Genomic DNA, 25,811 nt, shown 5'->3' on the forward strand with positions numbered 1-25,811 from the left:
CTATGCCAAGTGAACCAAATTGGTGCCCATCCACCTGCAGTTATTCATTTCAATTGAACGCCATTCACCATCAGAGAAAAAGTTGTTTCTCAAAACATTTCTCTGGAGAACAATTTGCAGAGATGCGAGAACCACAATAATATTGTAAGGCGTGAACTATGCATCTAAAACACACTTAAAGAATGCCAGACCTGCACCCAATACACAGAACAGTCACAACAAAAGTCGGAAGAGTCGCCTATCTAGATCCTGTTGCAAACTTCCTTAGGACAACTAACTTAAGAACACTTGCAGGGTATCCACTATGCCACAAATCAGAATTTTTTTGCACTGTGGAAGCACCCATTATGCCACTGTTCGTCATTCTGACACAAGATGTCCGCTGCACATCTCTAAGGCATTATGTGCACTTTACTGAAGCTTTGGCTGATGTTATGGCCAAGCCCTTTGTAGTGGGTGGGAAGCTTTCACCCACACAACTGCAGCGCAATTTGCATTGTGCAATGTCTGGTTGTTAGTTTACTTTTCACTACCATTCTGTATTACATGTGTTGACCTGATATTTAGGACGTACTTCAAAGGACGATGAAGAAGGATTTGTTTAAAATTTACATGGTATAAGATTTCTACGAATAGTTCATGAAGAGAGATAGTCTTTTGACTTGATCATGCTAAATGGCCTTTACTGTTTATGGCAGGCTTGTACGGCGGGATTTTATTGCGATCCAGATACACGGCCCGCACGATTGTATTTTGGAGAGTGTATGGCCAAGTGTGTTGAACTGCAGAATGCGCAGGAGTTTGTACCTGAGTGGTTGTCGAGGAAAGAAACCTTGGCAGCGCTCGGAAATTTTAAACTAGTGTATGCCCAGTAGCTTGCTTGATGTCCGGGGGGGGGGGGGGGGGGTAAAATGTTCCCCCCAGGCCACTATCCCATGTATTCCTATGAGAGCGTGGCCTGGAACCTTTTAACCCCCCCCCCCCCCCTACACGTCTAAGAACAACAGGGCTCGGCAGTGCGGAGATCGAAAATATATGCATCTTAGATACTATCTTGAATACTCTTTAAGTATCTTTTATCTGTATCACGATACGTCTCGCAAAACAAGTATCTGTATTTCCAATACATTCGATAATATAATTTGATTGATATGTGGGGTTTAACGTCCCAAAACCACCATACAATTATAAGAGACTCCTCGTCAGGACACAAGAGCTAAGTGGATTGAAATAGCAGACTGTAGCAACGAAACTCAAAGGAAGAAATAATCACAATGTTTCAATCTACTTCACGCACTGAAGCCACTGCAGGGCCGGGTTGACGCTTGCTAAGGTGGGCAGCGAAGAGCTTCCCGATCACAAAGAACTCCCAGAATTCATTGCACGGCTGGTTAGGACAGGTGAGGGCGCCTGCCCCATCGGAAAGTGGCGCTTGTTTCAACAGCCACGCGCATAATAATATTATGTGGGGTTTAACGTCCCATAACCACCATATGATAGAGATGCTGTAGTGGAGGGCTGCAGAAATTTTGATCACCTGGGGTTCTTTAACGTGCAAAGTCTGAGCACATGGGCCACGGGCACACGGGATTCGATCCCGTGGCATGGAGGTTAGCAGCAGAGTACCTTAGCCACTATACCACCGTGGCGAGGCGTGTTCATATTGTTGTCCTGTATCTTGCGTTGCGCTGTATTTTTGCATCAAAATAGTTTCTTGCAAGTTTATCATCATCTGTCAATACCGTTGCGCTGCAAGTAAGCTCATTCAGAAACATTTCTTGCTACAAGTTCTGTGCAATTAATTAATGTAAACGTTAATTTTGTACTCAAAAACACTTTTTTTTTAATTTGCAAAACCGTTTCGCTGCTTTTTAAAAGTACTGATGCAAAATTTTTCAGGTGAGATAACATATGAGAAAGAGTTGTGTAGCCAAATGCACATCATTTGGAGAATACCAATAGCAAATATAGTCTGAAACACATTTAAGATCAGTAAAAATTCTATGCTGTGCATCTCATTGCAATGTGGAGCACATCATGACATTGACATCAGCTTGGATTTAATGTACACAGCCAACAGCTTGTCTATATTAGGAGTTTGTGTTCACTGCAATACTTGAATGTGTGCTTCCTGCTGCAGGTATCAATGCAGCACTCATCCACAAGCCAAGTCATGCATAGAATGCATGTTGCTGTTTTGCACAGCCACATGGTTAGCTGCATTTACTACAAAACCTCCCTGGCCTTGTGTTTCTCTCTGCTTTCTGAAGAACTGTGACTGGAAACTCTAAAAATGTCAAATAATTATTTATCATGTGCTAGAGCAAATCAGCCGTATGCAGCAAAAGCTGTTATGAGATCACAACAGGCGACATTGGAGCCATAGTTGTCTACCGCCGCCACTGGTGCACGTAACTACTATAACACAAAATGGAAGAAAAAAAATAGTTCAAATGAAATTTGAACCCGGGCCCTCTACATGGCGGTTGAGTATTCTCCCACGAAGCCACGCTCTTTTTATCTCTCTCTCAATCTCTTTTTTTTATTGCCTGTTCTTCAGAGCTGGGCAAAGATACCTTAAAATTGTATTTGCGATACGATACAAGATGCTAAGAGAAAAAGTATTGGGAGATACAGATACAAGATACTACTGCAACAATAGTATCCGGTACAATACTTAAACCCCCACAAATCTCTATATCCAACAATATGAACAAAGACGATTGCTGACTTCCAAATGAATCTTTATTTTGAAGAACAAGCAATTTATGAAAATGACAGAGTGTGGAAAAAGCACAGCATGTGATAAAAAATGTCCCCTTCCAAAAACGTGAAGCTAAGATAAGAGAGCACTCTAAACCAACCAACCAGGAACAGTCCAGCCCAATGAAGAACAAGAGTGCATGTGCGGGCACAAGAATTAAAGTTTCTTCTCAGATAAAGCTATTGAAGGCTTACTAACACAGCTACCTTCAGCGATTGCTGCAGCTTCTATGATTAGTCTTGTATTCTTGTTAGGATGCTTTGCAAATACACTCATCCTGCAAATATAGAATACAGCAACAGTATGTACAATGCATACCAGGAGAGCCTTCTCTCCCTTTTCGAACCTTGTTGCTACGCTGTTGCACCTCGTATCGTTGCCCCGCGTGTTCCCTTGCACTGTATATACCTAATAAAATACCAACTAGCCCGTACCCAAACTTTGCTCTTGCTTTCACATATGTTTATTTACATATTTAACATCGATGTGTACATAGAAAACAGATTACAGACATCTTTTTTGTTAGAACTATGTATTGTTTTAAGCGAGACTTGATATAAAATGACCCCATATATAAAAGGAAATTCAAGCCTGGCAATAGCCTCCTAAAATAGCGAGTTTTAGCGCTACGTACGTAGAATCTGCAACGGCATGGCATACGCAAAAACACTGTATTTCACGTAGTGCGCATGAGCAGAAATTCTGCAGATATGCTCTATGCGGAATGCAGCATTCTTATATACGCAACGTCATTACGAATGCTATGTACGGAGCACAAAAACTCAATATTATTTGTGCAAGTAACGTGTTCACAAATGTTATTTTCTGCATTTTACATGCATAATTATGACCACAGCATATGGAGAAAAAAATAACTGCAACATTTGAAACATTTTTTTATTATTAAATATACAAACTTACAATAAAAAGATACAACATTGGTTACTCTCTGGTAAAGAAAAAAAAACATCACACCTTCTTGTGCCCATGGGACGGACATCAAACCAACTGTTTTAACAACATATATAAAACCTTACTCCATACAACTGAAACACTCACTCACACAAGTGCTAATAAAGACAATAGACTGAAACAAAAGCTTCAAGCCGAACAGCCACACACTTTGTGGCCTGCACAAAATGAATTTACACCCAACAAAAAATATGGTCCACTACAAGCAATACAAGACCTGCGCAGCAGACCTTGTCTGTAGAAAGTTCATTCTTTTCCCTTTTTTAGCGACCACAGAGGGTCCAGCTGACTCAGAGGGTCCATAGGGTCCGGTTTACTCTGAGCCAGAGTACCCTGAGGGTTCATGAAGCTCTCGCGCGTGATCTTCTGTTTGGCTGGCGTACCATAACCAGGGTCTAAGGTAAATGTTGCAGGGTCCAAGAGATCAACCACTGTGGTCGCCCCACTGTCCTTACTCTCAGGAGCTGGAGTAACCAGTGCCGCAATCGCAGCAGCACAAGCTTGCTCATCAATGATCTGAGGTGCAAATGACTGGTCACTGCCACTATCCCTTCCACCTTCAGGAGCTGTAGATGTTGAGGGTTGAGGTTCGTCTTCAACTGCCATAGGCTGCACTACAGTGTCTTGACGAGTAGAAGGGCCTGGTTCACTGGCATCAGCAAATGAAGTGGAAGCAGTTGCTGTAGCAGCTGGTGTATCGGGCACAATGCTTGCTCTCTGGCTTGATGAACCTGAGCGCAGCATGAAGTCTTCAGATGGATGGCGTACATGTGAAGGCGTGCCCGTGTGTGCCTTTGCCCCAAAGCTTGGAGTACTAGTTAAAATACCTCCTGCACAAATAGATAAATTTTCGCCTGAGCACCAGAACTGGACATGTAGAAAAATCAAAGCAAATAGCAAAGGAAATACTACAAAAAATTGCAATCTGCGGTGGAATGTAGCGGATTCACACTATAATGAATTTTGATGATTCGTTTTATTAAGTGGAGCCTCATAACAGCTTCATACTACATATGTATGATACAGTAAACCCTCGATAATTCAAATGCTGTCAGAGCACAAAATTTATTTAAGGCATTAAAGTGAAACGAGTTGTTTTAGATTGATAAACTGGACTCTGAAAACTCTTATGTCACAAGTTTTGCTGTCATAAGTTCATTATAAGCGGAGAAAATCAAGGTTGACATTTCCAGTATTAAAATCAGTGCCTTGATCTCGGCATGTGACGTAAGAAATTCGACAAAGTATTTTTCGTATTTTCGCGAGATTGGCTCAATAAAATTTTCGGAGACTTCGTATGTCAAGTCTATGGCCCCCACCAACAGATTACAACATGCTTCAATTTTATCGATTAGAAGCTACATAAGATCCAGTAGACGCCTTCAAAAATTGATGACATCACAGCGTTAGGTGCAGTAATCTCAAGGTGGTGTCTCAAACCGCAGTTTCTTTGCACGAGTTTTTTCACTTACCAAGGGTCATGTTGCCGTAAGGGCGGTGTTTTCAAGATTGTGAATTTGTACTTTACTAATATGCGAAAAAGTGTTTTGCTTTTTGGTGTCCCTTTAATTAAGCAAATCTACAAATGAACCAAGGTGAAACAAAAAAATAAAGGGAAGCATAGACATGCCACAAAATGAAATCGCACTTATTTTCTATGTCAGAAAAAGATTACTTGAAGTAATTAATCACTGATTTGAGATTGCTGGATGCAGTAGTTCACCAACCCAAGAGCCATGTTCTACAGCCATGTTCACAACATGTAGCATATCAAAATGGCCACCAGTGCACCCAACAAAACTGCAACAAAGCAAAATCAACAACTGCTGCTAAAATGGGCTCACAGGTGAGTCCAACATTGGTGTCGCCATAGCCATCTGACCCACAGTGCCATCTTGCCTGTCAGTGAAAGATGTTGGAACACCTGCTTCTACTTTCAAGCATTCCGTGAAGCCTGGTCTGTTACCGTCTTCATTGCTGGAGTCGGTAATCCAGGTACACAGTGAGTCTCCCCCATCGTCTACGCAGGAGGAGCTGCAAGCGTTATCCTGGCCCTCCTCACGCTGTTTGCGAAATTGTGCCTAGCCAAAGGCACGCCTTATGACGTTTCCTTTACTACATATCTGCTCTATCCAGGTATGGACAACTTGCACCAAGGAGATCTAAGGGGTTATTGCTAGCCATTGTTGTGGCACAACAGAGCCCATTTCAGGCAGGAAATTTCCCTCATCTGCATTTGGCGAGATCTTGATTGCTTCTAGGTACCTGATGTGGCCGTGGGTCAGGCAGTTATCATTCCACCCACGGACAGCCAACTTCCAGTCAGGAAGCCACTCCTTGAATGTCACCGCTGTCACCTAGGCCTTTTTATTAGCTTTGTAGATGATAGTATCTCTTGGAGGAAGATGTGCATTCTTAAAGCATCTGGGTTTTTCATTTGCCATCATGAGCTTGCTGCTTCCAGACATGCTCCCACTAAATAAGATGGCAATTTCCTTCTTCGGCTGCTTCCTCCCCACAACCAAGGTTTCTTAGGCAGCAAATTTTTACAGCTGAACTCATTTACAAGAAATACTGACGTAAAAGACGAATGGGTATACTAAAAGACACACACAGTGTTGGTCATCTTACGAGTATCACTCTCACGAGCTCAACCTCTTTTGCAACAGACACTAGACATAGAATACAACTGGTTGAATAGGACAAGCTATTTTTTAATTTGAGTAAACAATGTTGCCTGAAACAGACATTTTACTTTTAAATGCACAACCATTGACTACGAATTTCAGTTGCATTCAATGCGAAAACAAAAGGAAAAAGTGTGCACTCGCTGTTTACTATAACTTCAGCAAACATAGAGAGGGTCATTCAGCGATAAAACGAAGAGGTTCCTGAGGGAAGAAGAGTACTTCTCCAGAGGTACAAATGTGACTGCATGCATAAGTGTTGGCCTGTATTTCTCTTGGGAGGGGGGGGGGGGGGGGGGTGCAAACCCATATTGCAAGGCGGCTAGGGAGGGGGAGAGTGCTAGTGTAGCTTGGGTGAGGGCAAGCACTGGTGTGGCTTGAGGGGAGGCAAGTGCCCCTGTTGTATACAACTCCACTGCCGATGACTGCTTGTGTGGGCACCAGTGCGCGGTTCCATTGTTGGCATTCGATTTTCGCTTGCCTCAAGCTACCAAAGAATGACGAAAACAGCATCGACAATGTTCCTGGTAAAACAATAGAATAAGTTTACTTTTGCTTCTGTCAATGGTGCCTGTGCTTGGTCGTACAAAAACTGAAATCAGGTTTGTGTTGTGCTGCTGCCTCGGCAGCCGACGGGGGTGGAAGGCAAGAACATGTTTCTGCTTAGATACAGCAAAATCATTGTTGCTTAATCCTGTTGTGATTTGGACCTGCAAGACAACATATTTGCATCATTAGGTTAAGTTGTTTGAGGGTGATTTTAAGCGATATGAAGGTTTCGCCTGCACTGGGGCTATTTGTATCGAATGAATCCGGGCATCTACAGATAGTGTTTCTGCCAGTGTGCCAAGCACTACGCATGCGTGCAGTATCGAGTCTCGCAACATATGTCGAATGCGCTCACCCTAGGATACCGCCGCAGCTGTTGTGTCCGTTCTTCTTGCGTACTTGCTTAGTCACCATGTTCTCTAGTTTCATGTTTTTCTCCCAATAATTTTGGTGCTTTATTTCACCGAGGTGGTTGAAAATAAGTGCGCAAAATCTTATTTCTGTCAGATTGTATCATCGTGTAGCATCGCAGCTCGTATACTCGTAAGACCACTTTAGATAGCCACCTTGTAAATTGGTTCGCATTTCAGTTGATTGCTCTTTAGGATCAACCTGTAGGTAAACATGACGTCTGAGACAAGTCGTCGCCTCAGTAAGGTGAAGGATGTTTAATTACCATACAAGCAAAGTTGCTAGCCGAGTGTGCCATGGAAAAAAATTATTTCAACAGTGGCGTTTGTTTTGCAAATGTTGATATCTGCGGTGCTCACACATAAAGTTAGTTGGATTACCCTTTGTGATGTAACAGTAGATTAGACCAGCATTTCTCGCAAATTAGGGTTTGCAAGTACACAATCTCCGGTGACTGTCCAGAAGAAATCTGTGCATAGGATCTGAATAAACAAACACCTCAACTTTTCCGAAATCATTGCGTGTGTGAAAGTGTTTTGTTTAATTTTCAGAATATATTAAGTGATTGTTTATGACAGACAAACTCATGTGAAGGCTCCTGTAGGAAAAAAGGTGCCATTCTGTCAAACCACTTTTCAAAGACTTTTCAAAGAGGCAGGCATAACTCTCATGGTAAACCGCAATGCAGTTGGTGAATTGAAAACGTCTGAATATAAAGTGTAATACTACGACACACTATGTTTTAACCTCACAGTCTATGCCTAGTTGTAATGAATTTAACCCTTTGCGGTCCATTGTCGGGCCCCGCCCGACAACACAACACGGCCGCAGCGGTCCGCTGTCGGGCACTGCCCAACACGCTTTCTCCTGATTGAATTGCGCGCGCATTTTTTTTTACTGTGCATGTTGCGCCACCTCTTATAAAAGGCAAGAACTGCCTTGATTTCAGCTTTGTTTTTTTCACCAGATGGTGCAGTTTACGCGGTTGAACTCTTCGATTGTTCGAGTGGCGCGCAGCTCAGATTCGGCGCCGCTTGCAGCGAAATGGCCGCCTTTTCACCGAGTGCTTTCTACGGCGGTAATTCTGAAGCTTTTAGCGAAAGCGAAGACGATTTTAGTGACAAAGACAACTATGTGGCTCCATCGGATACCGAAGAAAGTGATTCTACAGAAGCCAGCGAGGAAGAAAACGAGGACGATAGAGACGGTGGAAACAACCAGAACAACACAAGACCACGTGGAACCGACTGGACAGCCTACTTGAATAATTTACCAGATTTTGACCCTCTTCCCTTTACTGTCCCGAACACGGGATCTCAAGTAAGCTCTTCCAATGTAAAGTGCGAGTTGGACTACTTTCAGTTGTTCTTCACCGACCAGTTGATTGAGCAAATAGTGCGCGAAACAAACCGCTACGCTCGTGATAAAATCTCGAGTGCCGGTGTTCTTCAGCAGCACTTGATTTGGAATGACTGGGAAGATGTGCGCGTGAAAGAATTCAAAGCCTTCCTAGGGGTTATAGTGAACATGGCCTTGAACCCCAAACCGGAGCTGAAGGAATACTTTAGCAACGACCTCCTCAAAAAGATGCCTTTTTTCCCACACGTTTTCAAACGAAAAAGGTTTCTTCAAATATTTTGGATGCTGCACGTTGCACCAAGCCCACATACCTCTTCAGGTCCACCAACTCGTGGAAGCAAGATCAGGGATGTTGTGACCTACATAGATGCTAAATGTAGAGAGCATTTCAATGCCGGCCCCAAAATTTGCGTAGATGAAAGTACTGTCGGCTTCAAAGGCCGAGTCTCATTCAAGTGCTACAATCCCCAGAAGCCAACAAAATGGGGCATGCGCGTTTATGCGCTGGCTGACTGCCAAACAGGCTACATTTCGGCCTTTGAACCATTCTACGGCAGCACAACAAGTGATAGCCTCTGCCGTCCCGAGCTTCCCTTCACATGCAGGATTGTGCTTCACCTGCTGGAGAAAGTGGAGCAAGCTACACCTGGCAGTGGCTATCATCTGTATACGGACAGATTTTATACGTTCCCAATGCTTGCGGAAGAGTTACTTTCGCACAGTATTTTGCTAACTGAGACTGTGATGACAAATCGAAAACAAATGCCGCAGCAGCTCAAAAAAAAAAGATGAAAAAAGGTGAAGTGACGGCTTATCGCAGAGGAAACTCGTACATGGCACTTGCCTGGCGGGATAAGCGTCAAGTGACAATGCTAAGCTCAGCCCACAATGCGTCTACGAAAGAAGTGCCAAGGAAGATAGCTGGAGGAAAAACACTGACACTGAAGAAGCCTGTGGTGATATGCGACTACACTGAAAACATGGGTGCAGTGGACAGCGCCGATCATTACTGTGCAAGTTATGCATTTTCCCGGAAGTCAATGAAATGGTGGAGGAAGCTTTTTTTTTGGATTCTGGAAGTTTCGATAGTGAACAGCTTTATTTTGATGAGACTGCAGCTCCTGAAGCAGGGAGAGAAAGAGCAGCGACACCTCCAGTACCGGAGGAACCTGATAGAGCAGCTGGTTGGTGACGTAAGGGCTCACGCTGGAAAGCGGGGCCCATCTGCAAGATTGGATTGCGAACAAAGGCTGGATGGAAAGCCCCATTTCATCTACAAGCTCCCTGGCTGAAGCAGCAAGGACTGCGCTGTTTGCAGTGACCGGAAAACAAAAGGGGGCAGGAGGGAAACAGTGTTTTTCTGCAAAACCTGCAGAAATAATCCCGGACTGCACCCAGGAAAGTGCTTTGAACGCTTCCACACACTGCCCAAGTATCGCTAAATAACTTGGGGACAAAGAGGAACTGACGAAATGAACAACCGCCAAGCTAATTTCCCACAGTTGTTTTCTTTCGTGGTGCCTCAAACTAGTGAAATAGTTTCGGACCGGAACGACCGGAAAGTGGGTAAAAGTTTGGGACCACAAAGAATTAAAACCACTTAGCATATTTTCATAGCAAAAATTTTTAAAGCATGTAGTGAAAACATGAAACTTCTTGCTGTCCTGCATCACGATTTACAGTCTTCCGTTCGGATGAGTGTTTCCCTACTCTAAGCCATATTATTCTAACTTTCTACAGCTTAAATGACTTTCATTAGTTATGAAACCTACCAACAGCTACCTTGAAATATCTGCATCGCAAAATTGAGGAGTAATCACCATCGTACCACTAAACAGCAGGCTCACAACAGGGGCACAAAAGAGCGAAAAGTGGCGACAGAGCAAGTAAGTCCTTGCTGTGACGTAACATTGTCGCGACAGCAGCGATGCCAGTTCTCTGGTCTAATAGCAGTAGTGCACTGGAAAAACTATCTCTTGCACTGAGTTCTGTGGTAATGACAAATCTACCTGGCATATGTGTGCAAAACAGTCAGCAATATCTTGGCTGGTGTGAAGAAGCAATCATGCTAACTTTCAAGAAAAAGAGTGTGAAAAAGTTGTGCTGGAAAAAACATGAATTATGTTATCGGTGTAGCAATCCAACAAGCAAATTTCAAAGTATTATAACAAGTGGTATGTAATAAACACATTGCAAAAGACTGTAACACTGTTTTTTGGTTATTTTTGCTGCAGAGTGCCTACATCGAAAGAAGGGTTGACCGAAGTATGAGAACCTGGTACTGTGCTTATAAGGTACTCCTTATATAAAGAACAAGAACTCTTTCAGGGTTCATGCTCGTTTCATATTATTAAAGCAGTGAAAAATACAGGACAAGAAGTAGACACTGTGCAAAATACAGGACAAGAAGTAGACACTGCAAAGAGTTTGCAGTGTCTACTTCTTGTCCTGTCTTTTGCACTGCTTTAAGTAATATGGAACCATACCAACTAGCCCATGACATATGAGCACATGACATATGCCACCTGCTACATAAACGGCATCACAAATAATGTGCTGTGAAATAAGCGACAATGTTTATTAAGAAAATTCATGAATTTTCAAGGAGTTGTGAAAATTTCAGCACTTTGAAGGCCTTGAAAACAAACTTTTAAAATTCAAGGGTTCTCAAGCCTTTCAATGACCCAGATGAACCCTGTACTTCCTGGTATATGTCTGTTATAAAGGAGTTGAACTGTTAGTAGGAAGCATTTTGTTAAATAAGGCTGCTTCAAAGGACCAATGTATGCTTTCTCCAGTCCTCAACATCTGTTATATTTTATTTATACACGCAAAACATGAGAAAGTGTCAGTGCTGATGTTTCCTCCAAATAAACACTGTCTGGCAAGCAAGGATGTTTTGTTGTTTCAAACAGGCAAACTAACCATCACTGCAATTCTTTGAAGCACGGCTGCAGTGGCAGCCCACTGACTTTCTGCCATAGAATGGCGGTGCAAATTGGAAGAAGAGCACCATTAGCATGTTGTAGTCACTTAGTCAAAGCAGCTTTAACATCCAAGCAAGTTGGCCAGCGGATTCTTGATTGTTTTGAAGAATACCTCATCTCACATGCGTCAAAAACTATGGCCTTGTTTTTCAATGAAATTGAAAGTGCGGACAATACACCTTGTCTTTTACAGTGAGCTGCACTGTAGATATAGCCCCATCGGCCTCCTCTTTGACCAACACCTCCCGCAGGTTGATTACTTCATACTTCGGTACACAAGCCATGCACATGGCTGAGATTTCACATGCAGTAAGTACACCTACAGGAAAAAAAGCGATTGAGGAATTCTAAGACGACCAAGAAAGCAATGCAGGCTTTATAAAAAACAGGAAATGAAGAGCGCAATAGCTGGTAGCTGCCTAGTACCGGTCCTAGTAGGAATTGATATCACATTCATTGAATGCATCCAAACTGTACCATGTGGCGGGAGAAGCAACTGGGAAAAAATGAACAAGCTCTGGCTGGCTCTGCCGGCCTGTGGGCTGCCACAAGTGGTCAGCAGAAAATTGAAGAGGCCCATCTCGCTAGACCAACTACTATAACCTCTAGGATAGTCAGTGATGGGAGGTTGGCACATGTTGCTGCTGGCTAGAACCCAAATTATCTGGATCGAGCTCTGCAGGCTATTGAAACATTTCAATTAAATTTGCATTAAAAATTACAGGATGGCACAAGTTCTTCAATTTAACCAACATTCTGATTTACTGAGTACACATTAGGTGAGGTTTTACCATGTTGACATATACAAGCTGCACCATATGCATTTTACCCCATACTAAGCACAACCTCAAAGTTGGTTGTACAAAATGCTACAGCTTTAGCGTTGCACAGCTCTAAGGGGGTAGTGAAATATTACATGTAAATAAGTGGCAAAGGGTACACAGGTACATAGTTAAAAAAAAGTTCACCGTATGTAAAATGGGAAGTACCTTCAAAACTTGACTGTGTTGATAGAATAGAGCAGAGGTTCTCAAAATTTTTCGCATTGAGAAACTACAAAACCTTTCTTAGAGTGCTGTGGTAAAACAGCACACACGAAATGCGAGGAAAGAAAGAGAAAGGTGTGGGCAACACATTTATGTCCACCTCTCCAAGTATAAGTGCTGCCAAATTGGCATGTTATCAGCCTTGGAAGCCCATTGCTCTTGGTGAAGAACTCGCAATAATACATAATAAGCAATGGTTTTTGAACCCGTGCCCCTTCGTGATATAAAGCACACGCTCACGGTATGGCTTGCTGTTGCCCGAGGCACTGTGCACTGTAAATGGGGTCTCAATGCACATGAGTCTGGTAAATGAATTCCGGTTTGTTGTTTGGCAAAATAAAAGGAAGAAAAAGACAAAAATATGCATGCCAATCGTGCTGTGGAATGGCCTTCAATATACTAGTCACAAAGCTGAGCCAGGATGCTCATGCAGCTGGCATGAAGTGGTGTCTCTAACATATGCGGTGCTACCCAATAGGTGACCCAATAGGTGACCAATAGGTGACCAATAGGTGACCAATGGGTGACCCAATAGGTGAATAGGTGAAAGATATTGGCAATCGCAGGGAACTGTGGGATGCAACGGCTTCCAGTTCGACGCACCACGGGGGTTAGCAGCAGCACGCAAGCATTTTTGTACCCCTCCGTTGAAAAAAAAACACCTCTCCGTGCAATGTCATTGCTTTAAAAGTTGGTTTTTTGTTTTTGCTAACCGTGACTGTGACGATGACAAGCTGCGACAGCCATGAACAGCAAGGAAGCTTTTTTTTCGCACTAAAATGATCTGCAATGCTTTTATGCTGCTCGGTGGTACTGTAAATTTGGCTAGCAGATCAGTCGATACAGAAAACAGCTTTCATTGTATGATACGTTACTGCTGATAAAAAATCACCATTTTAAAGATCTCAGGGGATTGAAATGACTGCAGCAGTGTGCCAAGAGTTCATTTCGGGATCGCTACTTCGGCCGACATTGTCGGTCGATTGACAGAAAGCGCAGCACATATTGAGCGTGTTGAGATATCTTTTTTTTTCTAGCCTTCAGCGCGCTACAAGATGCATTTCTAGTCGAAGCCAGATGCTTATTTAAGGCTTATTTAAACGCTGATCTTGATCAAGCTGCGTTGCACGGCGGCACATAAGCAATACAGTCAGACATAGACGGTGTCGAATAATCGAAACCCTGCGCTTTTTTAAAGCACTTCTTCCTTTGGGTGCCGTCCTGGTGCACAGTTTGAACAAGATAACGCTAATGAACTCTTCCAGCGCTTCGTGTAAACTTACCATTGAGTGAAGCTTTTTGCGTTTTTTGTCATATATATGAGCGCAATGGCCAGCGCTCATCTCGTATGGCAAGTCAATTTCAGCCGCGCGTTCCCATAATATATTTGCTAGGCATTTGCGCAACAATTTATTTCTCAATATAATATTCGCAGCAAATTCATGCATAAGCTTTTTTTTAGTGCGGAATACACACGTATCCGTGATAACATTGTTTTCCTGCATTATGGCATCAACGTTTCGTACTCAAACGCTACTTGTCGCTGTGGCTCTCTTCACGACAGCGGCCCACCTCATTTTTTTTCTTCATTCTATGGAAATCGACACACGCCGTTTGCCTTTCACGTGCGAGTTGGAGCAGCCAACGGCTGAACAATCGACCATGGTTTATTAGGACGAAGATAAATGGGCGACCGCGCGCACGTATCCCGAATAATCTGAGGCTAGCGGCGAAGCGGTTCGCTGTCGTCTACTCTTCTCGAACCGGAAGCTGGTAGCAGATGGTGCATCCCACAATCCCTCGTTCTTTTACTGGTCACCTATTGATTGACATGATTGATATGTGGCGTTTAACATCTCCAAACCACCATATGAGTATGAGAGATGCCGTAGCAGAAAGCTCCGGAAATTTTGACAACCTGGGGTTCTTCAACGAGCACCCAAATGCGAGCACACAGGCCTACAGCATTCCCGTCTGGTGGAAATGAAGCTGCCGCAACCGTAATTCGATCCTGCGACCTGCGGGTCAGCAGCCCAGTACCTTAGCCACTAGACCACCACGGCGAGGCGTGGTGCTACCCAAAAGTTCTGCGAATTTGAAAAGCGTGGGCAAGCGGAGTGTGACAGACATTTACGCCACTACATATGGCTAGCAGCATGTAGTAGCTTGCAAATAAGTGTGCTGGACAACTTCTGCAAAGATGCATTGTTTGGCGAAGTGTTTTGCATTGCAATGGCTCACTGGATTTGGTGCATTTCTTAGCAACCCATTCAGCTCAGTGCAAAAGATGTGCAACAAGTTTTGTTTCAAACTTGGCAAAAGTGCAGCACAAACTCATCATATGCTGGAAGATGCTCTTGGAGTCAACATGAAGTGAACTAGAATGATATAGCATAAACACTTCAAAGAAGGTCGAATTTGTATTGATGACAAACGTTCGGGACACTAGTCAACAGACACAATCCTTAAAAAAATAGTGAAAGTTGTTAGACTGTTTTTGGAAATCGCATGCTATCTATGAAAGATGTCTGTGATACTATAGGACAACAATATGGCAAAGTTCAGTGAATTTCACCGAATGTTTTGAACATGAAGCATATTTCTGCAAAATGCATGCCAAAACTGCTCAGTGACAAACTGAAGCAACAAATCAGAGACAATCCCATATTTCTCTACAATGTAATAGCTGAAGAGGTGACAGGGGTTTATGGCTATACTTTAGGAACCAAAAATCAGTCATTGCAATGAATATGGTAAAATTTCCCATGGCTGAAAGGGCAGGTCAAGTTCGTGGCCATGTGACATTCCATAATAATTTTTTTTTACCTACATGAGATTGCCCATAAGGAATCAATATCTCCTAGACGAATAACAGTGAGCTTTATTGATTGATATGCTGATTGATATGTGGGGTTTAACGTCCCAAAACCACTGTATGATTATGAGAGACGCCGTAGTGGAGGGCTCCGGAAATTTAGACCACCTGGGGTTCTTTAACGTGCACCCAAATCTGAGCACACGGGCCTACAACATTTCCGCCTCCATCGGAAATGCAGCCGCCGCAGCCGGGATTCGAACCCGCAACCTGCCGGTCAGCAGCCGAGTGCCTTAGCCACTAGACCACCGCGGCGGGGCAACAGTGAGCTTTATTGTGATATGTTGAGGTGCTTGAAGAGATCTTGCAGCACTTTTAGAGCATGGTCAGAAAATGCTGCCTATCAATAGTCGAGAGCGGGGCTCCGGAAAATATGCGACTCGGACATCATAGTGAACCACATGACCTGGAATTTACAATTTATTCTCTAACACAGCTAGAAATCGCTCCCTCTCCTCTCAACAAATGTCGTATACACACATGACAGCACCATATACCTAAGCCCACAGCAATTAGCTGATTTGAGCATCGTTAGCTGCATAGCACGAAAGAAGAAGTATTTAGAAGGTGAAACTCCCATTAAAACTGGCGTACGAAGGAGTCCAGATAACGTCACGATAATACAAAAATAATATGCTCCCACGGAAACATTTTAGCTGGCACCTTGCGGTGCAAAGCTGCAACCATGAAAAAAAGAAAAGGAAACACTACCAGCCGAGCTCGGCCACAGAGGAAGAAATGAGCACGGCAAAACCCGATTCGCATCCCCGCTCCGTGACTGCAGAGGAACACGAGGAGCGCACGCGACCGGTTCCCTCGGAAACCGAAACGGTGGCAGTTCTCTTTCCTGCTGCAAGGCGTCGCCAGCATGAAATGGCTCTCTGGCAATGTGACATTATCTAGTCGCCTCAAGAAGGGAGTTGCATTTCCTAAATGTTTCTTCCTCCGTGCTGTATAGTAACCACTGCCACTGCGGGATGTCGCCTAGTTCCAGCATGTGTGTTCGCGATTGCACTGAAAGCAAGCTGCAAGTTCAAAAGGGAGCGTGCTCAAGGTCATGGTGCATGCTGTCACATGAATGTAGCTTTATGCCCTCTTTTTATCCCCCTTACCCTCTTGCGCAGCTTTCAGCCACTCACTGCTACAAAAGGAGAGAGAAAGCACATAAAGCATGTGACAAATCCCTGTAGCTCCACTTGTACTCGACAGATTCTACACGTTTTTGCAGCAGTTGATTCGTAAGGCAACAAACTCCTTCAACAATTCCATTCGATGATTATTTGGACAAGTATTGCAAGGCCATCAAAGGACACCTGATAGCAAAAGTTTTATTGGTGACTTTTGTACTGCAATTGGTAGCTTTGTGTCTGGTAATTCCGAAATTGAATCGCAAGTGCTCTGACACATAGTGTAATTATTGTTGCTAGGTCACTAATTGAGAACAATTTTGCATCAATTCTACGTGCCCGCCTAAATACCAAAGAAACTAGAGCCCCACAGTGGGGAAGCTCCTGAGACTATGTACGCTCAAGTGTCGGCATAGGTCACCAAAACTTGTGGAGTTCCCTCAGACTCACTCATGAAATATATCTTGTGCATAGGACTGACTCAAGCTCACACTCAAGAAAATTTTCTTCAACCAGATTCACTTGAACTCAAACTCACCAAAATATTACTCATTCGGATTCACTCGAACTCAGACTCACGGCTAGATTCGAGTCTGAGTAAGTTCGTGTGAGTCTGCTCACGAGAGTCCACCGAGCTGTGAGCTTCAGTGACACTGAATGCGGCGTTTGCAAATAGGGGGACCCGTGCACGGAAAAGATTGAAAAAATGTTGGTGCTTTAAGTGTGTCCCCCGCAAGATAAAGAAAAACATGCCTGGAGTAAGCAGCCAAAACCACCTTGAAAGCAGCCTGACAAGAGAGCGACAGGGGTGATGCACAATAGTCCTTGTTGAGTGCCAGTCGAGATATTCAGTGCACCCCATAAATGTTCTCCTATGTTAAAGGGGCCCTGAACCACTTTTTCAAGTAACCATGAAATGAATTCACTGGAATATCTTATTGCCTCACGAATTCAACGCCGCAAAAATTTTAAGAATCCATCCAATGTGAGTGGAGTTACAAAGATTTGTCGCATGCTGCCATTGCATTCCCTCTTCTTTCGTCTCGACGAAAGCACTGGAAGCTAAGCAGGGAATGATGACAGGAGCAAGGAAAATACGTCACCCACGCCTCGTGACCTTGAGCACTTTTTTCTTCGAATGCACGGCTTTTTCAGTGTAATCACGCGCGCATACCTAGACAAGTCGCGGCCTCCCGCGGCGATCTCTGTAACGACTGAGCACACCTTGTTCAAATCAGCTAATGGCTGATAGATGGGCTTGCTACGAATGATTTTGGAGCATCTTCCATCATCTGTCAAGAGAAGAAAAATCAGTTTGTAACTGACTGATAATTTATTGTGAATTCCAGGCCACGTAATGCGCTATAATATTTGGCTTCCGTGTTGTCAGGGGACTCTACTACCGATCGGCAGTGTTTTCCAACCATGCTCAAAAAGTGTTGCAGGGTCGCTTTAATGCTGACAATGCTCGCCTCACTCGTGGAACGTCTCACGGGGCCTCGGTCTACATCACACCCGTGGCGATGGTGTGAGATGCTGCCAACTCAATTCAGCACTCACTCTTACTTTGAAACAAAATTAAAATATCTTAAATCTAACGTCTAGCAGTAATAATTGGTAATAAGTGCCTCCGTTATAGGATAATCAAATAACACAAACATCTTGAGGTTCCAGTTTTGGCATCAGCGGTCCTTTAAGAGAGACCATTCATCGCAAGTGTCTAGAGAAGAACAATAGATTGTCACAACAACAGGCCCGCTTAGATATGGCTTGCTTTTTGGCAGTTGCTGACTTACAAACAAGTCAAAGTACTTTTTTATCCACCCTATTCACCTAAACCTGCCTCAGTGAATTGCAGAACCTGCCACCAAGTGGGCCCAATCATCTCCAGCTATATAATTGTGTTCAGCACATTGCCTACAAAGCTCTCTCCACCACTGTGCTAAGATAATTGCTGTATCACACGCATGCATTTTGTCGTGGGAGTGTGTGTGCGCTACTCCCAACATCACACAGGTGCAGTAATCATGCGGTGATGATGCACAGCCTTTGTTTCTGCTAGAGATGCACACTTAGCGGTCCCCCATGAGGAGGCACCAGTGGCACAAGCACACTGCTGTGCCACGGCTCCACTCGCCTGCTGCCCGCTCACCTATCAATAGTGTGCAGCCGCCTTAATAGTGTGCAGCAACACTAGAGCAGCACCAACAGCATTGAGCCACATGAGCTGCCAAGCAGTTAGCTGAAAATGCTTATCATGAAGGGGTAGTGCTTGATAAGTCATACGAAAGCTTTCTTTGACAGTTGCCGTCATGCCTTCATGTATTTCTCATGCTTATTCATATAGGCATTACCTCTACCACACCAATCTTAACCTTCGGTCTACTGGTCTCCACACATAGCAAAGAGGCAAAATGTTGAAAGTTGTTTTTGGTGACGTATTTGGAACAAATTCAACTATAATCAATATTTTTGAATATTCAAAAACTTTCTAATAAAATACAAATATTCTCTTAACATTGGGCTGACATATGAAATTTTCAAATATTTGCACACGTCTAGTTGAGAGTAATTAATTTTTTTTCATTACTCTGCATTGATTACCACTGCACTAACACCACAGTAATTAGAAGAAAAGAAAGGTCAAAATTCTATTTTTTTGAATATCACACCACAGCTCCATTACCAGGCAAGTCCACCATGTCCACTATTTGATCCACCAAGTTGACGATTTGATCCACCATGTATAAGTAGGCAAGTTCACTATTTGATCCACCATTTCAAAATGTTCAGTAAATGTTCCTAAGAGATTCCAAATTTAGTAATTGACTATCTTGTACATATGGGCCATATTTATCAATAAAGCATTTATGAGGCATAAGAGATTTAATGTGACTTTTTTTCCCCTCCAGATTACAGAGACTCTTTCCATGACGAGAGCCACTTTTCTGATATACTGTGGAAGAATTCAGTTGTACAGCTCAAGCTATTCTGTCTGTTCAGTGTCCCTTCAATTTGTTTACCATAAGAACTGTTTGCTTCCATTGGGCAGTAGCTAAAAGCATAGACAACTTGGAGTCAATGATGTAAATGTATGGTCGACGCCATGGTTACGGTGAATTTATGGCGCATTTTTCAAACACATAAAGTCTGAAAACAGGCAAATTTTCCACTTCCTCAATTTTTTTTTCTCTCGGCAAATGATGTCATTATGTGTGAATGCAAGGAATGCTTTCATGCAGTAATGACCTTTCATTCCCATTCTAACGCTTTTTTCAGTTCTTCGTGTCAACTACCTCCAGCACATCCATGTCTGTGTGGGCCTGTGGCGGCATGTCTGGTTTCACCTCCTGAGTGATTTCGGTCTGTTGCACAATTGAAAACATGCCTGTTTGGTTTCAGATCTCTTAAAGAGTGACAGCTTGATGCCTGCTCATTTACTGCCCGCATAGGTGCAAATCAGCTGCTCAGATGTGAGCTATGGAACATTCAAAAGGTGCTGCTGTACATGAACAATACCACCATACCTGAATATTTCTTTTATTGCGTTTCATGAAAAACAGATCGCCTCTTAGTGATAATGAAGAAAGAGAGAAACGAAGGGCAAAGGCAAGGAAGTGTTCCAGCAGGTTTCCAAATCATTTGTTTTTTTTTTGATGAGCAAACAGGCATGAAGTTCTTTTCCGTGCCCTTACATACACAATGATTACACTATGGCTGCACACTCCGGATTCTCTGCAACTAATGACTCAAGCACGGTGATTCCTTCTACTGAGACTACTATTCAAATGCCAAACGGCAATCACACTCACTAAACGTCAGCCACTGAGACAAGAAATTGCTAACCGGTTGGAGACTGGAATCAGACTAAGGAGCAACATTGGTCAGATTTCAAGATCGAACTGGTTAACGGAAACGTGCACGTCACAATGACTCACACAAGAGTGACAGTAATCAGGAGTGCCAATTTTTAAAAAGCCCGTGAAACATATTTATTCCAATCCTATATTTACTCGCATAATATAATACATGCACTCTCATAACAGGTGCACCCCCAGTTTGATTGTGAAAAATCAGATTTCTTCTAAATTTCTGTGCATAATAGGTGCACACTGAACTTGGCCGCGATCAATAATTTTGTACCATGTTTGTATAGCTGCAATTCAATGCCCTCTTACGTTAACAGGAAGTTAGGAAAAAGAAATAAAGACCACGGCAGCACTGCGCGGGTTCGCCAAGTGAAAAAAAGGGGCGGTTGCCTGAGCATCACAGTAACCTTTGCACCAGTGCTGGCATGTCTCTAGCTGCTTGACGGCCGCGCGCTCCCTGCATTGAATGTGTGATCGCGTCCTGATCAAGTCTTTCCTGTGAGGAAAAGCATCGTCGTTATCGTGTTTGCTACCTAGTCTGCAAATGTAAAGGCTTTTCAGCTTTATGATGCAAGCTTTTGCTTTTGCTGCCACTACGGGACTTTCAAAAGCTCAGCCGACTTTTGTTGCCATTGATTTCCCAGCTGCAAACCTAAACATTGTATGATGAGCGCTGCTCTTGGATCAATGTTGGAGTGTGATCCTTTCGACGCCCAATTTTCATGTTGTCCAAATCAAACTGCCCGCGACAAAATGCTGAACCATAGGCTAAGGCTCATCCAGAACCAACATAACTCCTTGTGGTGGCTGTGCTTGAAGAAAATGGGCATGGGTGGCGTTTGTAACACAAGAATGGTGGTTTGCGATTCTATTGCAATGTGTTGGATATGAGGTGCATGCCCGTGAAATCGAACGATCGGTACCAGTCAGCGCACAAAATTTCGGTCGTGGTAATACGCATAATCTAGATGGCCTGAAACGTAATCGATGAATTTCCGCGATGGCACCTTCTTTATGTAGTTATTTTTTCTTCCCATGTTCATTTCCTTGGCAAAGCAGATCTTTCAATGTTAGTTTATGAAATTTTGAATACACATCGCATCGCCTGCCTTGATTCTCGGACATGCGAGACTGCATGCTAAACACGTTTTGTGCTAATGTAACCTATGGAGAAGATTGTTTCAGCTGTAGTGTGGATATTTGCGACTTCGGTGAGATATACGTTATTAGCGGTTTATGCTGTAGTCTGAAATTGAAAATTTTACCCCGTGTAATAGGCGCACCGCGAACTTGAAGCACGTTTTCTGGAAGAAAAAGTGTGCCTATTATGCGAGTAAATATAGTACACATGCTCTGTTGGCTTTATTATCATTTCTGCTCCCATTTCTTTTTAGGGGAGAGTTGAGAGGATTGGCACACTTCCCATAATTATCTTTTTAGTTTAGTGGAACTTGAAAGTAGAACTATGGTTGATAGATGACAATACAAGTCTGAACAAGCTGCCAAACCTCTGAGACACATTGGTTCCTACGGTGCCTGGTGCCGATGGAAAAAAATAGTTTATGACAGCTAAAGTCTGTACCATACCCCCTGCCTCTGTGGGTGAAGTGGGATGCCACATGGGAGGAGTGGGCTCAAGCAACGCGATGGTCCTAATGTCTCCAGCGCCCATTATAAGCCGGTATTTCAACATCAAACTTAAAACTGGATTGCACAGCCTTTGTTCCCCTGATAGTCCTGAACAGCAGCAGCTTCATCAATATATTTATTATTGGCATTGCAGGAACTACACACTGAAAATATCACTGCTTTTCGCTCCACCAATGCAATGAATGCCAGATTCTTTTTTACTAAAGCTGACAAGAACAACAATGCCTTTTGCCACTTTAATAGATTCGCTTAGCTGATTTATCCGACAATGGCATGCCTGTCATTATCAAAATCTGAGATGCCATCAGAATCTTCCAAGGCAATGATAAGTGTTTCTTCTCCACATGAAAAACTTCAGTCCTTCAGCAATGCTGTTTCTTTTTTTGACCGGTAGCGGAGGAAGTCTTGACTGCATTAAGTGCTTCCTTTTTAAAGCTCTGTCATACTAACCTCTGCCGATTCTTTTTCAATCATATACTTTCCTGATATATATGCAAAAACCTTTGTACTACCTTTTTTTCTTTCTTTTTGCTCTGTGTAATGTGATATCACACTAGGGTGGGACCTAAAGTCACTTGGAACATTTTGAATGCTGAAGTGTGCTAAACTAAAGTAGCATTTTGAAGAATAATCTCTTTTCGTTTAAAATGCTTTTATTACATATAAGCAAGCATTTTGCAATAAGTGCATGAATTGCAGCCTACAGCAGAAGTACAACAGGGTGCGTAAATGAGGTTAAACTAGCAGAAATGTCTCCAGCGATGTTTTAACGTCTGCTGTCGATAAAAGAGGCTTTCTTTATTGACAGGGGATGTCAAGCCATCGCTAAAGACGTTTCGGCTAGTTTAACCTCATTTACGCACCCTGTTGCACTTCTGCTGTAGGCTGCAATTCATGCACTTATCGCAAAATGGTAAGCCTAAAAAATTAAGGTGGTGAAGCGCAACTGCTGAACCTTTGTTGATTGTTGTTTCGTGGCAAAGCAGGTTCAAGCGACGTGAAGCTAAAAGGAATGTAAAGTACGACCACTAGGCAAATCCGTGTATTATCCATAATACCCATGCTCGCTGAAGTGCCATGCGTTGCAGCTCCCATAGACACTAGCGCAAGAGTTCCCTCTAGTGTATATTTAGAAAACTCTATGCATTCAACATCTCAAGTTTAGTCGTCAGGCCTTCCGTTCCCCATTAAAAAAGCATGACATTGATGCACGTTTTTTGAGAAAAATTAATTACAGTGGGCACAAAGTGGTTTAAATCAGACACTGTTGTCACTAAAATAGCAGAAACTTACTTTTTCCAGACAAAAAAGGCTTTTTTAAGTTACAGAAAGCTCCCTCCACCAAACGCATCTGTCACTAGAGCCAGGTAATTGGTATGCTAGCACGATCTCATGAGCAGTGGGCTAACATCTTTGAAGTAACAGCAGGAGAGTTAGACGAGCTATCCCACTCCTCCAACTGTCCCAAATCTACAGACTATCTTTTACTTGTGAACAAGCAATGCACCTGTATATCCGTAGATAATATTTTCCCATTTCATGGCCTATAAAAAAATTCCGATACATTTTTGTGAGTGGCAGACTAATTTTGTATGTGCGGTAAAATAACTGACACTGAGTAAATAGGGAAAGGGGGGTCACATTTGACAAAACATTTGACCCTCAAGCAGAGTTGCCAGTCGAACTTATAATAAGCGAATTTGGGCTTCTTTTTTCTCCGAGTCGCTTATAAAGTTTTCCGGTCGCTTGTCGCATATTTTCGGCTTCCCAGAAAGAATTTGCACCTTCCCAGAAAGCATAATTAATTTAGTTATCATCACAATCCCCAATAATGCGTTTGTCGATGACTGAGCATCTGCAGCAATATGGGACACAAAAGAAGAAAAGGCAAAAACGAGCACAGTAGCGCAAGTCATTGCCTGCACTCGTTTTTGTCTTATCTTTTTAGTGTCCCGTCTTGCTGTGCAGTTTATTGTCAAGATGTTTCCATACCAACTCGCCCAACTTTCAATGCTCGTTACCACTTTAAGTAGTTGAGTGTTGACGTCAAAACATACGTTGGGGGAATCAACAAGTAACATTATTGACGCACTGGTAAACATGCCCTTAACTGAGCAAAGGATACTGGGGGCAAAAAAGTTAATATGTGCGTTCATTCATAGTGGCACATGTTTTTGCAGAATGAAGTAATTTGCAGTGGTCTTTTCAACTACCCTTCGTACTTGGGGGACTTTTTTTTTTTCATTATTGAAAATATTTCTATGTACGGGAAAATTCACTAATTTTACCCTTCCTTGGGGTTTCTTTGGGAATGTTGTGTCGCTTTTCTCGATTATTTTTCCATCATTATTTGCTTGTTAACTTTGCTAGCACCTGGCAACTCTGCCCTCAAGGGGCACTAATGACAAGCTGTATATACGTATTTAATCAATATGCATGCATGCATCCACAGACATTTGTGTTCAGTAATAGTTAACAGAGTTTTCTTTTTTTTATGTTAAACTCACTTTTTATCAGCAAGTCTTGAGCATGATACAAGACAACGTCATGGCAGAACTTGAACTGCTCCTTCTCCTGAATACAAAGCTTGCGGCTCTGGGCCAACTTGATGGCAGTGCTGAGAATGTCCAGGAGGCCATTGCCAGCAGCTATTTCCTTGATGGCTGCTGACACAATGCAGAATACTCCGCTCCGCCCAACACCACCCCTGAAATACAAAATGACAGAACCCTCTAACAGTGCTGAAAGTTGTTCTACAAAGCTGTTTATCTGCGGGAAGCATCATTTATATGAACCATAGCAGCTTTAATTGATTGATATGTTGCGTTTAACATCCCAAAAGTCATAGCAGCTTTAATAGCTGGTTACAAGAACACTCACAACATTCACCATTACAGGTGGCACTTGATGCCTCGTACCAAGGCTCTGGTAAGCTGATACTAACAGTTGATATAAAGTTTGCTTTAAAACTAGACACATCTTTCATGCCTCATGATGTAATAAGCACAACATACTTGGCCAACTATAGAACATGTGAAATAAAATCACAGTGCATAAAGATTGCGGTGTGATGTCCTGTTAAACACAACACTTAAATCTTGAATACCCTGCACCAAAAATTTTTTTTCTTGCTTTCGATGCCTTTCATTGAGACAGAAACATGGGTCGATTGGGAAGAATTCACGGCCAGTTTCAGCAGCATGACAATTTGTGTAACTGATCTAATCACTGATACTTGGTTTCAATAATAATGCTTTTATCAATTTGATAAGAAATTCAGTTCTGGGAACAGCACATATACTCTCAAAGTACCTTATATGTCACCGTGTTGTTGCGATACAGAAACCAGCAAAGAACGCACTTGCAGGACAAGGCCGAAAAAGAAATACTGAGATATATTTATGCATTCTCATGAGTTTCTCACTGAGATTATTGACAACATGCTGAAACACATAACAGAGGCCACACAGAAACACCATGGCAGCACTCCCTTGAGTAAAGGCCGAACCAGGGGT

General features: G+C 42.9%; 1 protein-coding gene across 2 annotated transcripts in view; it reads right to left on the minus strand.

Moving 5' to 3' along the window:
* Positions 1-3,643: 3,643 nt before the first annotated feature.
* LOC119175693 (tyrosine-protein phosphatase non-receptor type 23) overlaps positions 3,644-25,811 on the minus strand; it is a 99,625-nt gene continuing 77,457 nt past the window's right edge. For both annotated transcript variants that reach the window (XM_037426635.2, XM_075881903.1), the window contains 2 exons: positions 24,804-25,003; positions 3,644-4,566 (listed from right to left, as the gene is read on the minus strand). In XM_037426635.2, the coding sequence (XP_037282532.2) occupies positions 3,983-4,566; positions 24,804-25,003 (784 nt within the window). In that variant the 3' untranslated portion in view covers positions 3,644-3,982. The remainder of the gene's footprint in view (positions 4,567-24,803; positions 25,004-25,811) is intronic.

The sequence above is a fragment of the Rhipicephalus microplus genome, chromosome X (genome assembly GCF_043290135.1).
Source record: "Rhipicephalus microplus isolate Deutch F79 chromosome X, USDA_Rmic, whole genome shotgun sequence".
Taxonomy (NCBI): domain Eukaryota; kingdom Metazoa; phylum Arthropoda; class Arachnida; order Ixodida; family Ixodidae; genus Rhipicephalus; species Rhipicephalus microplus.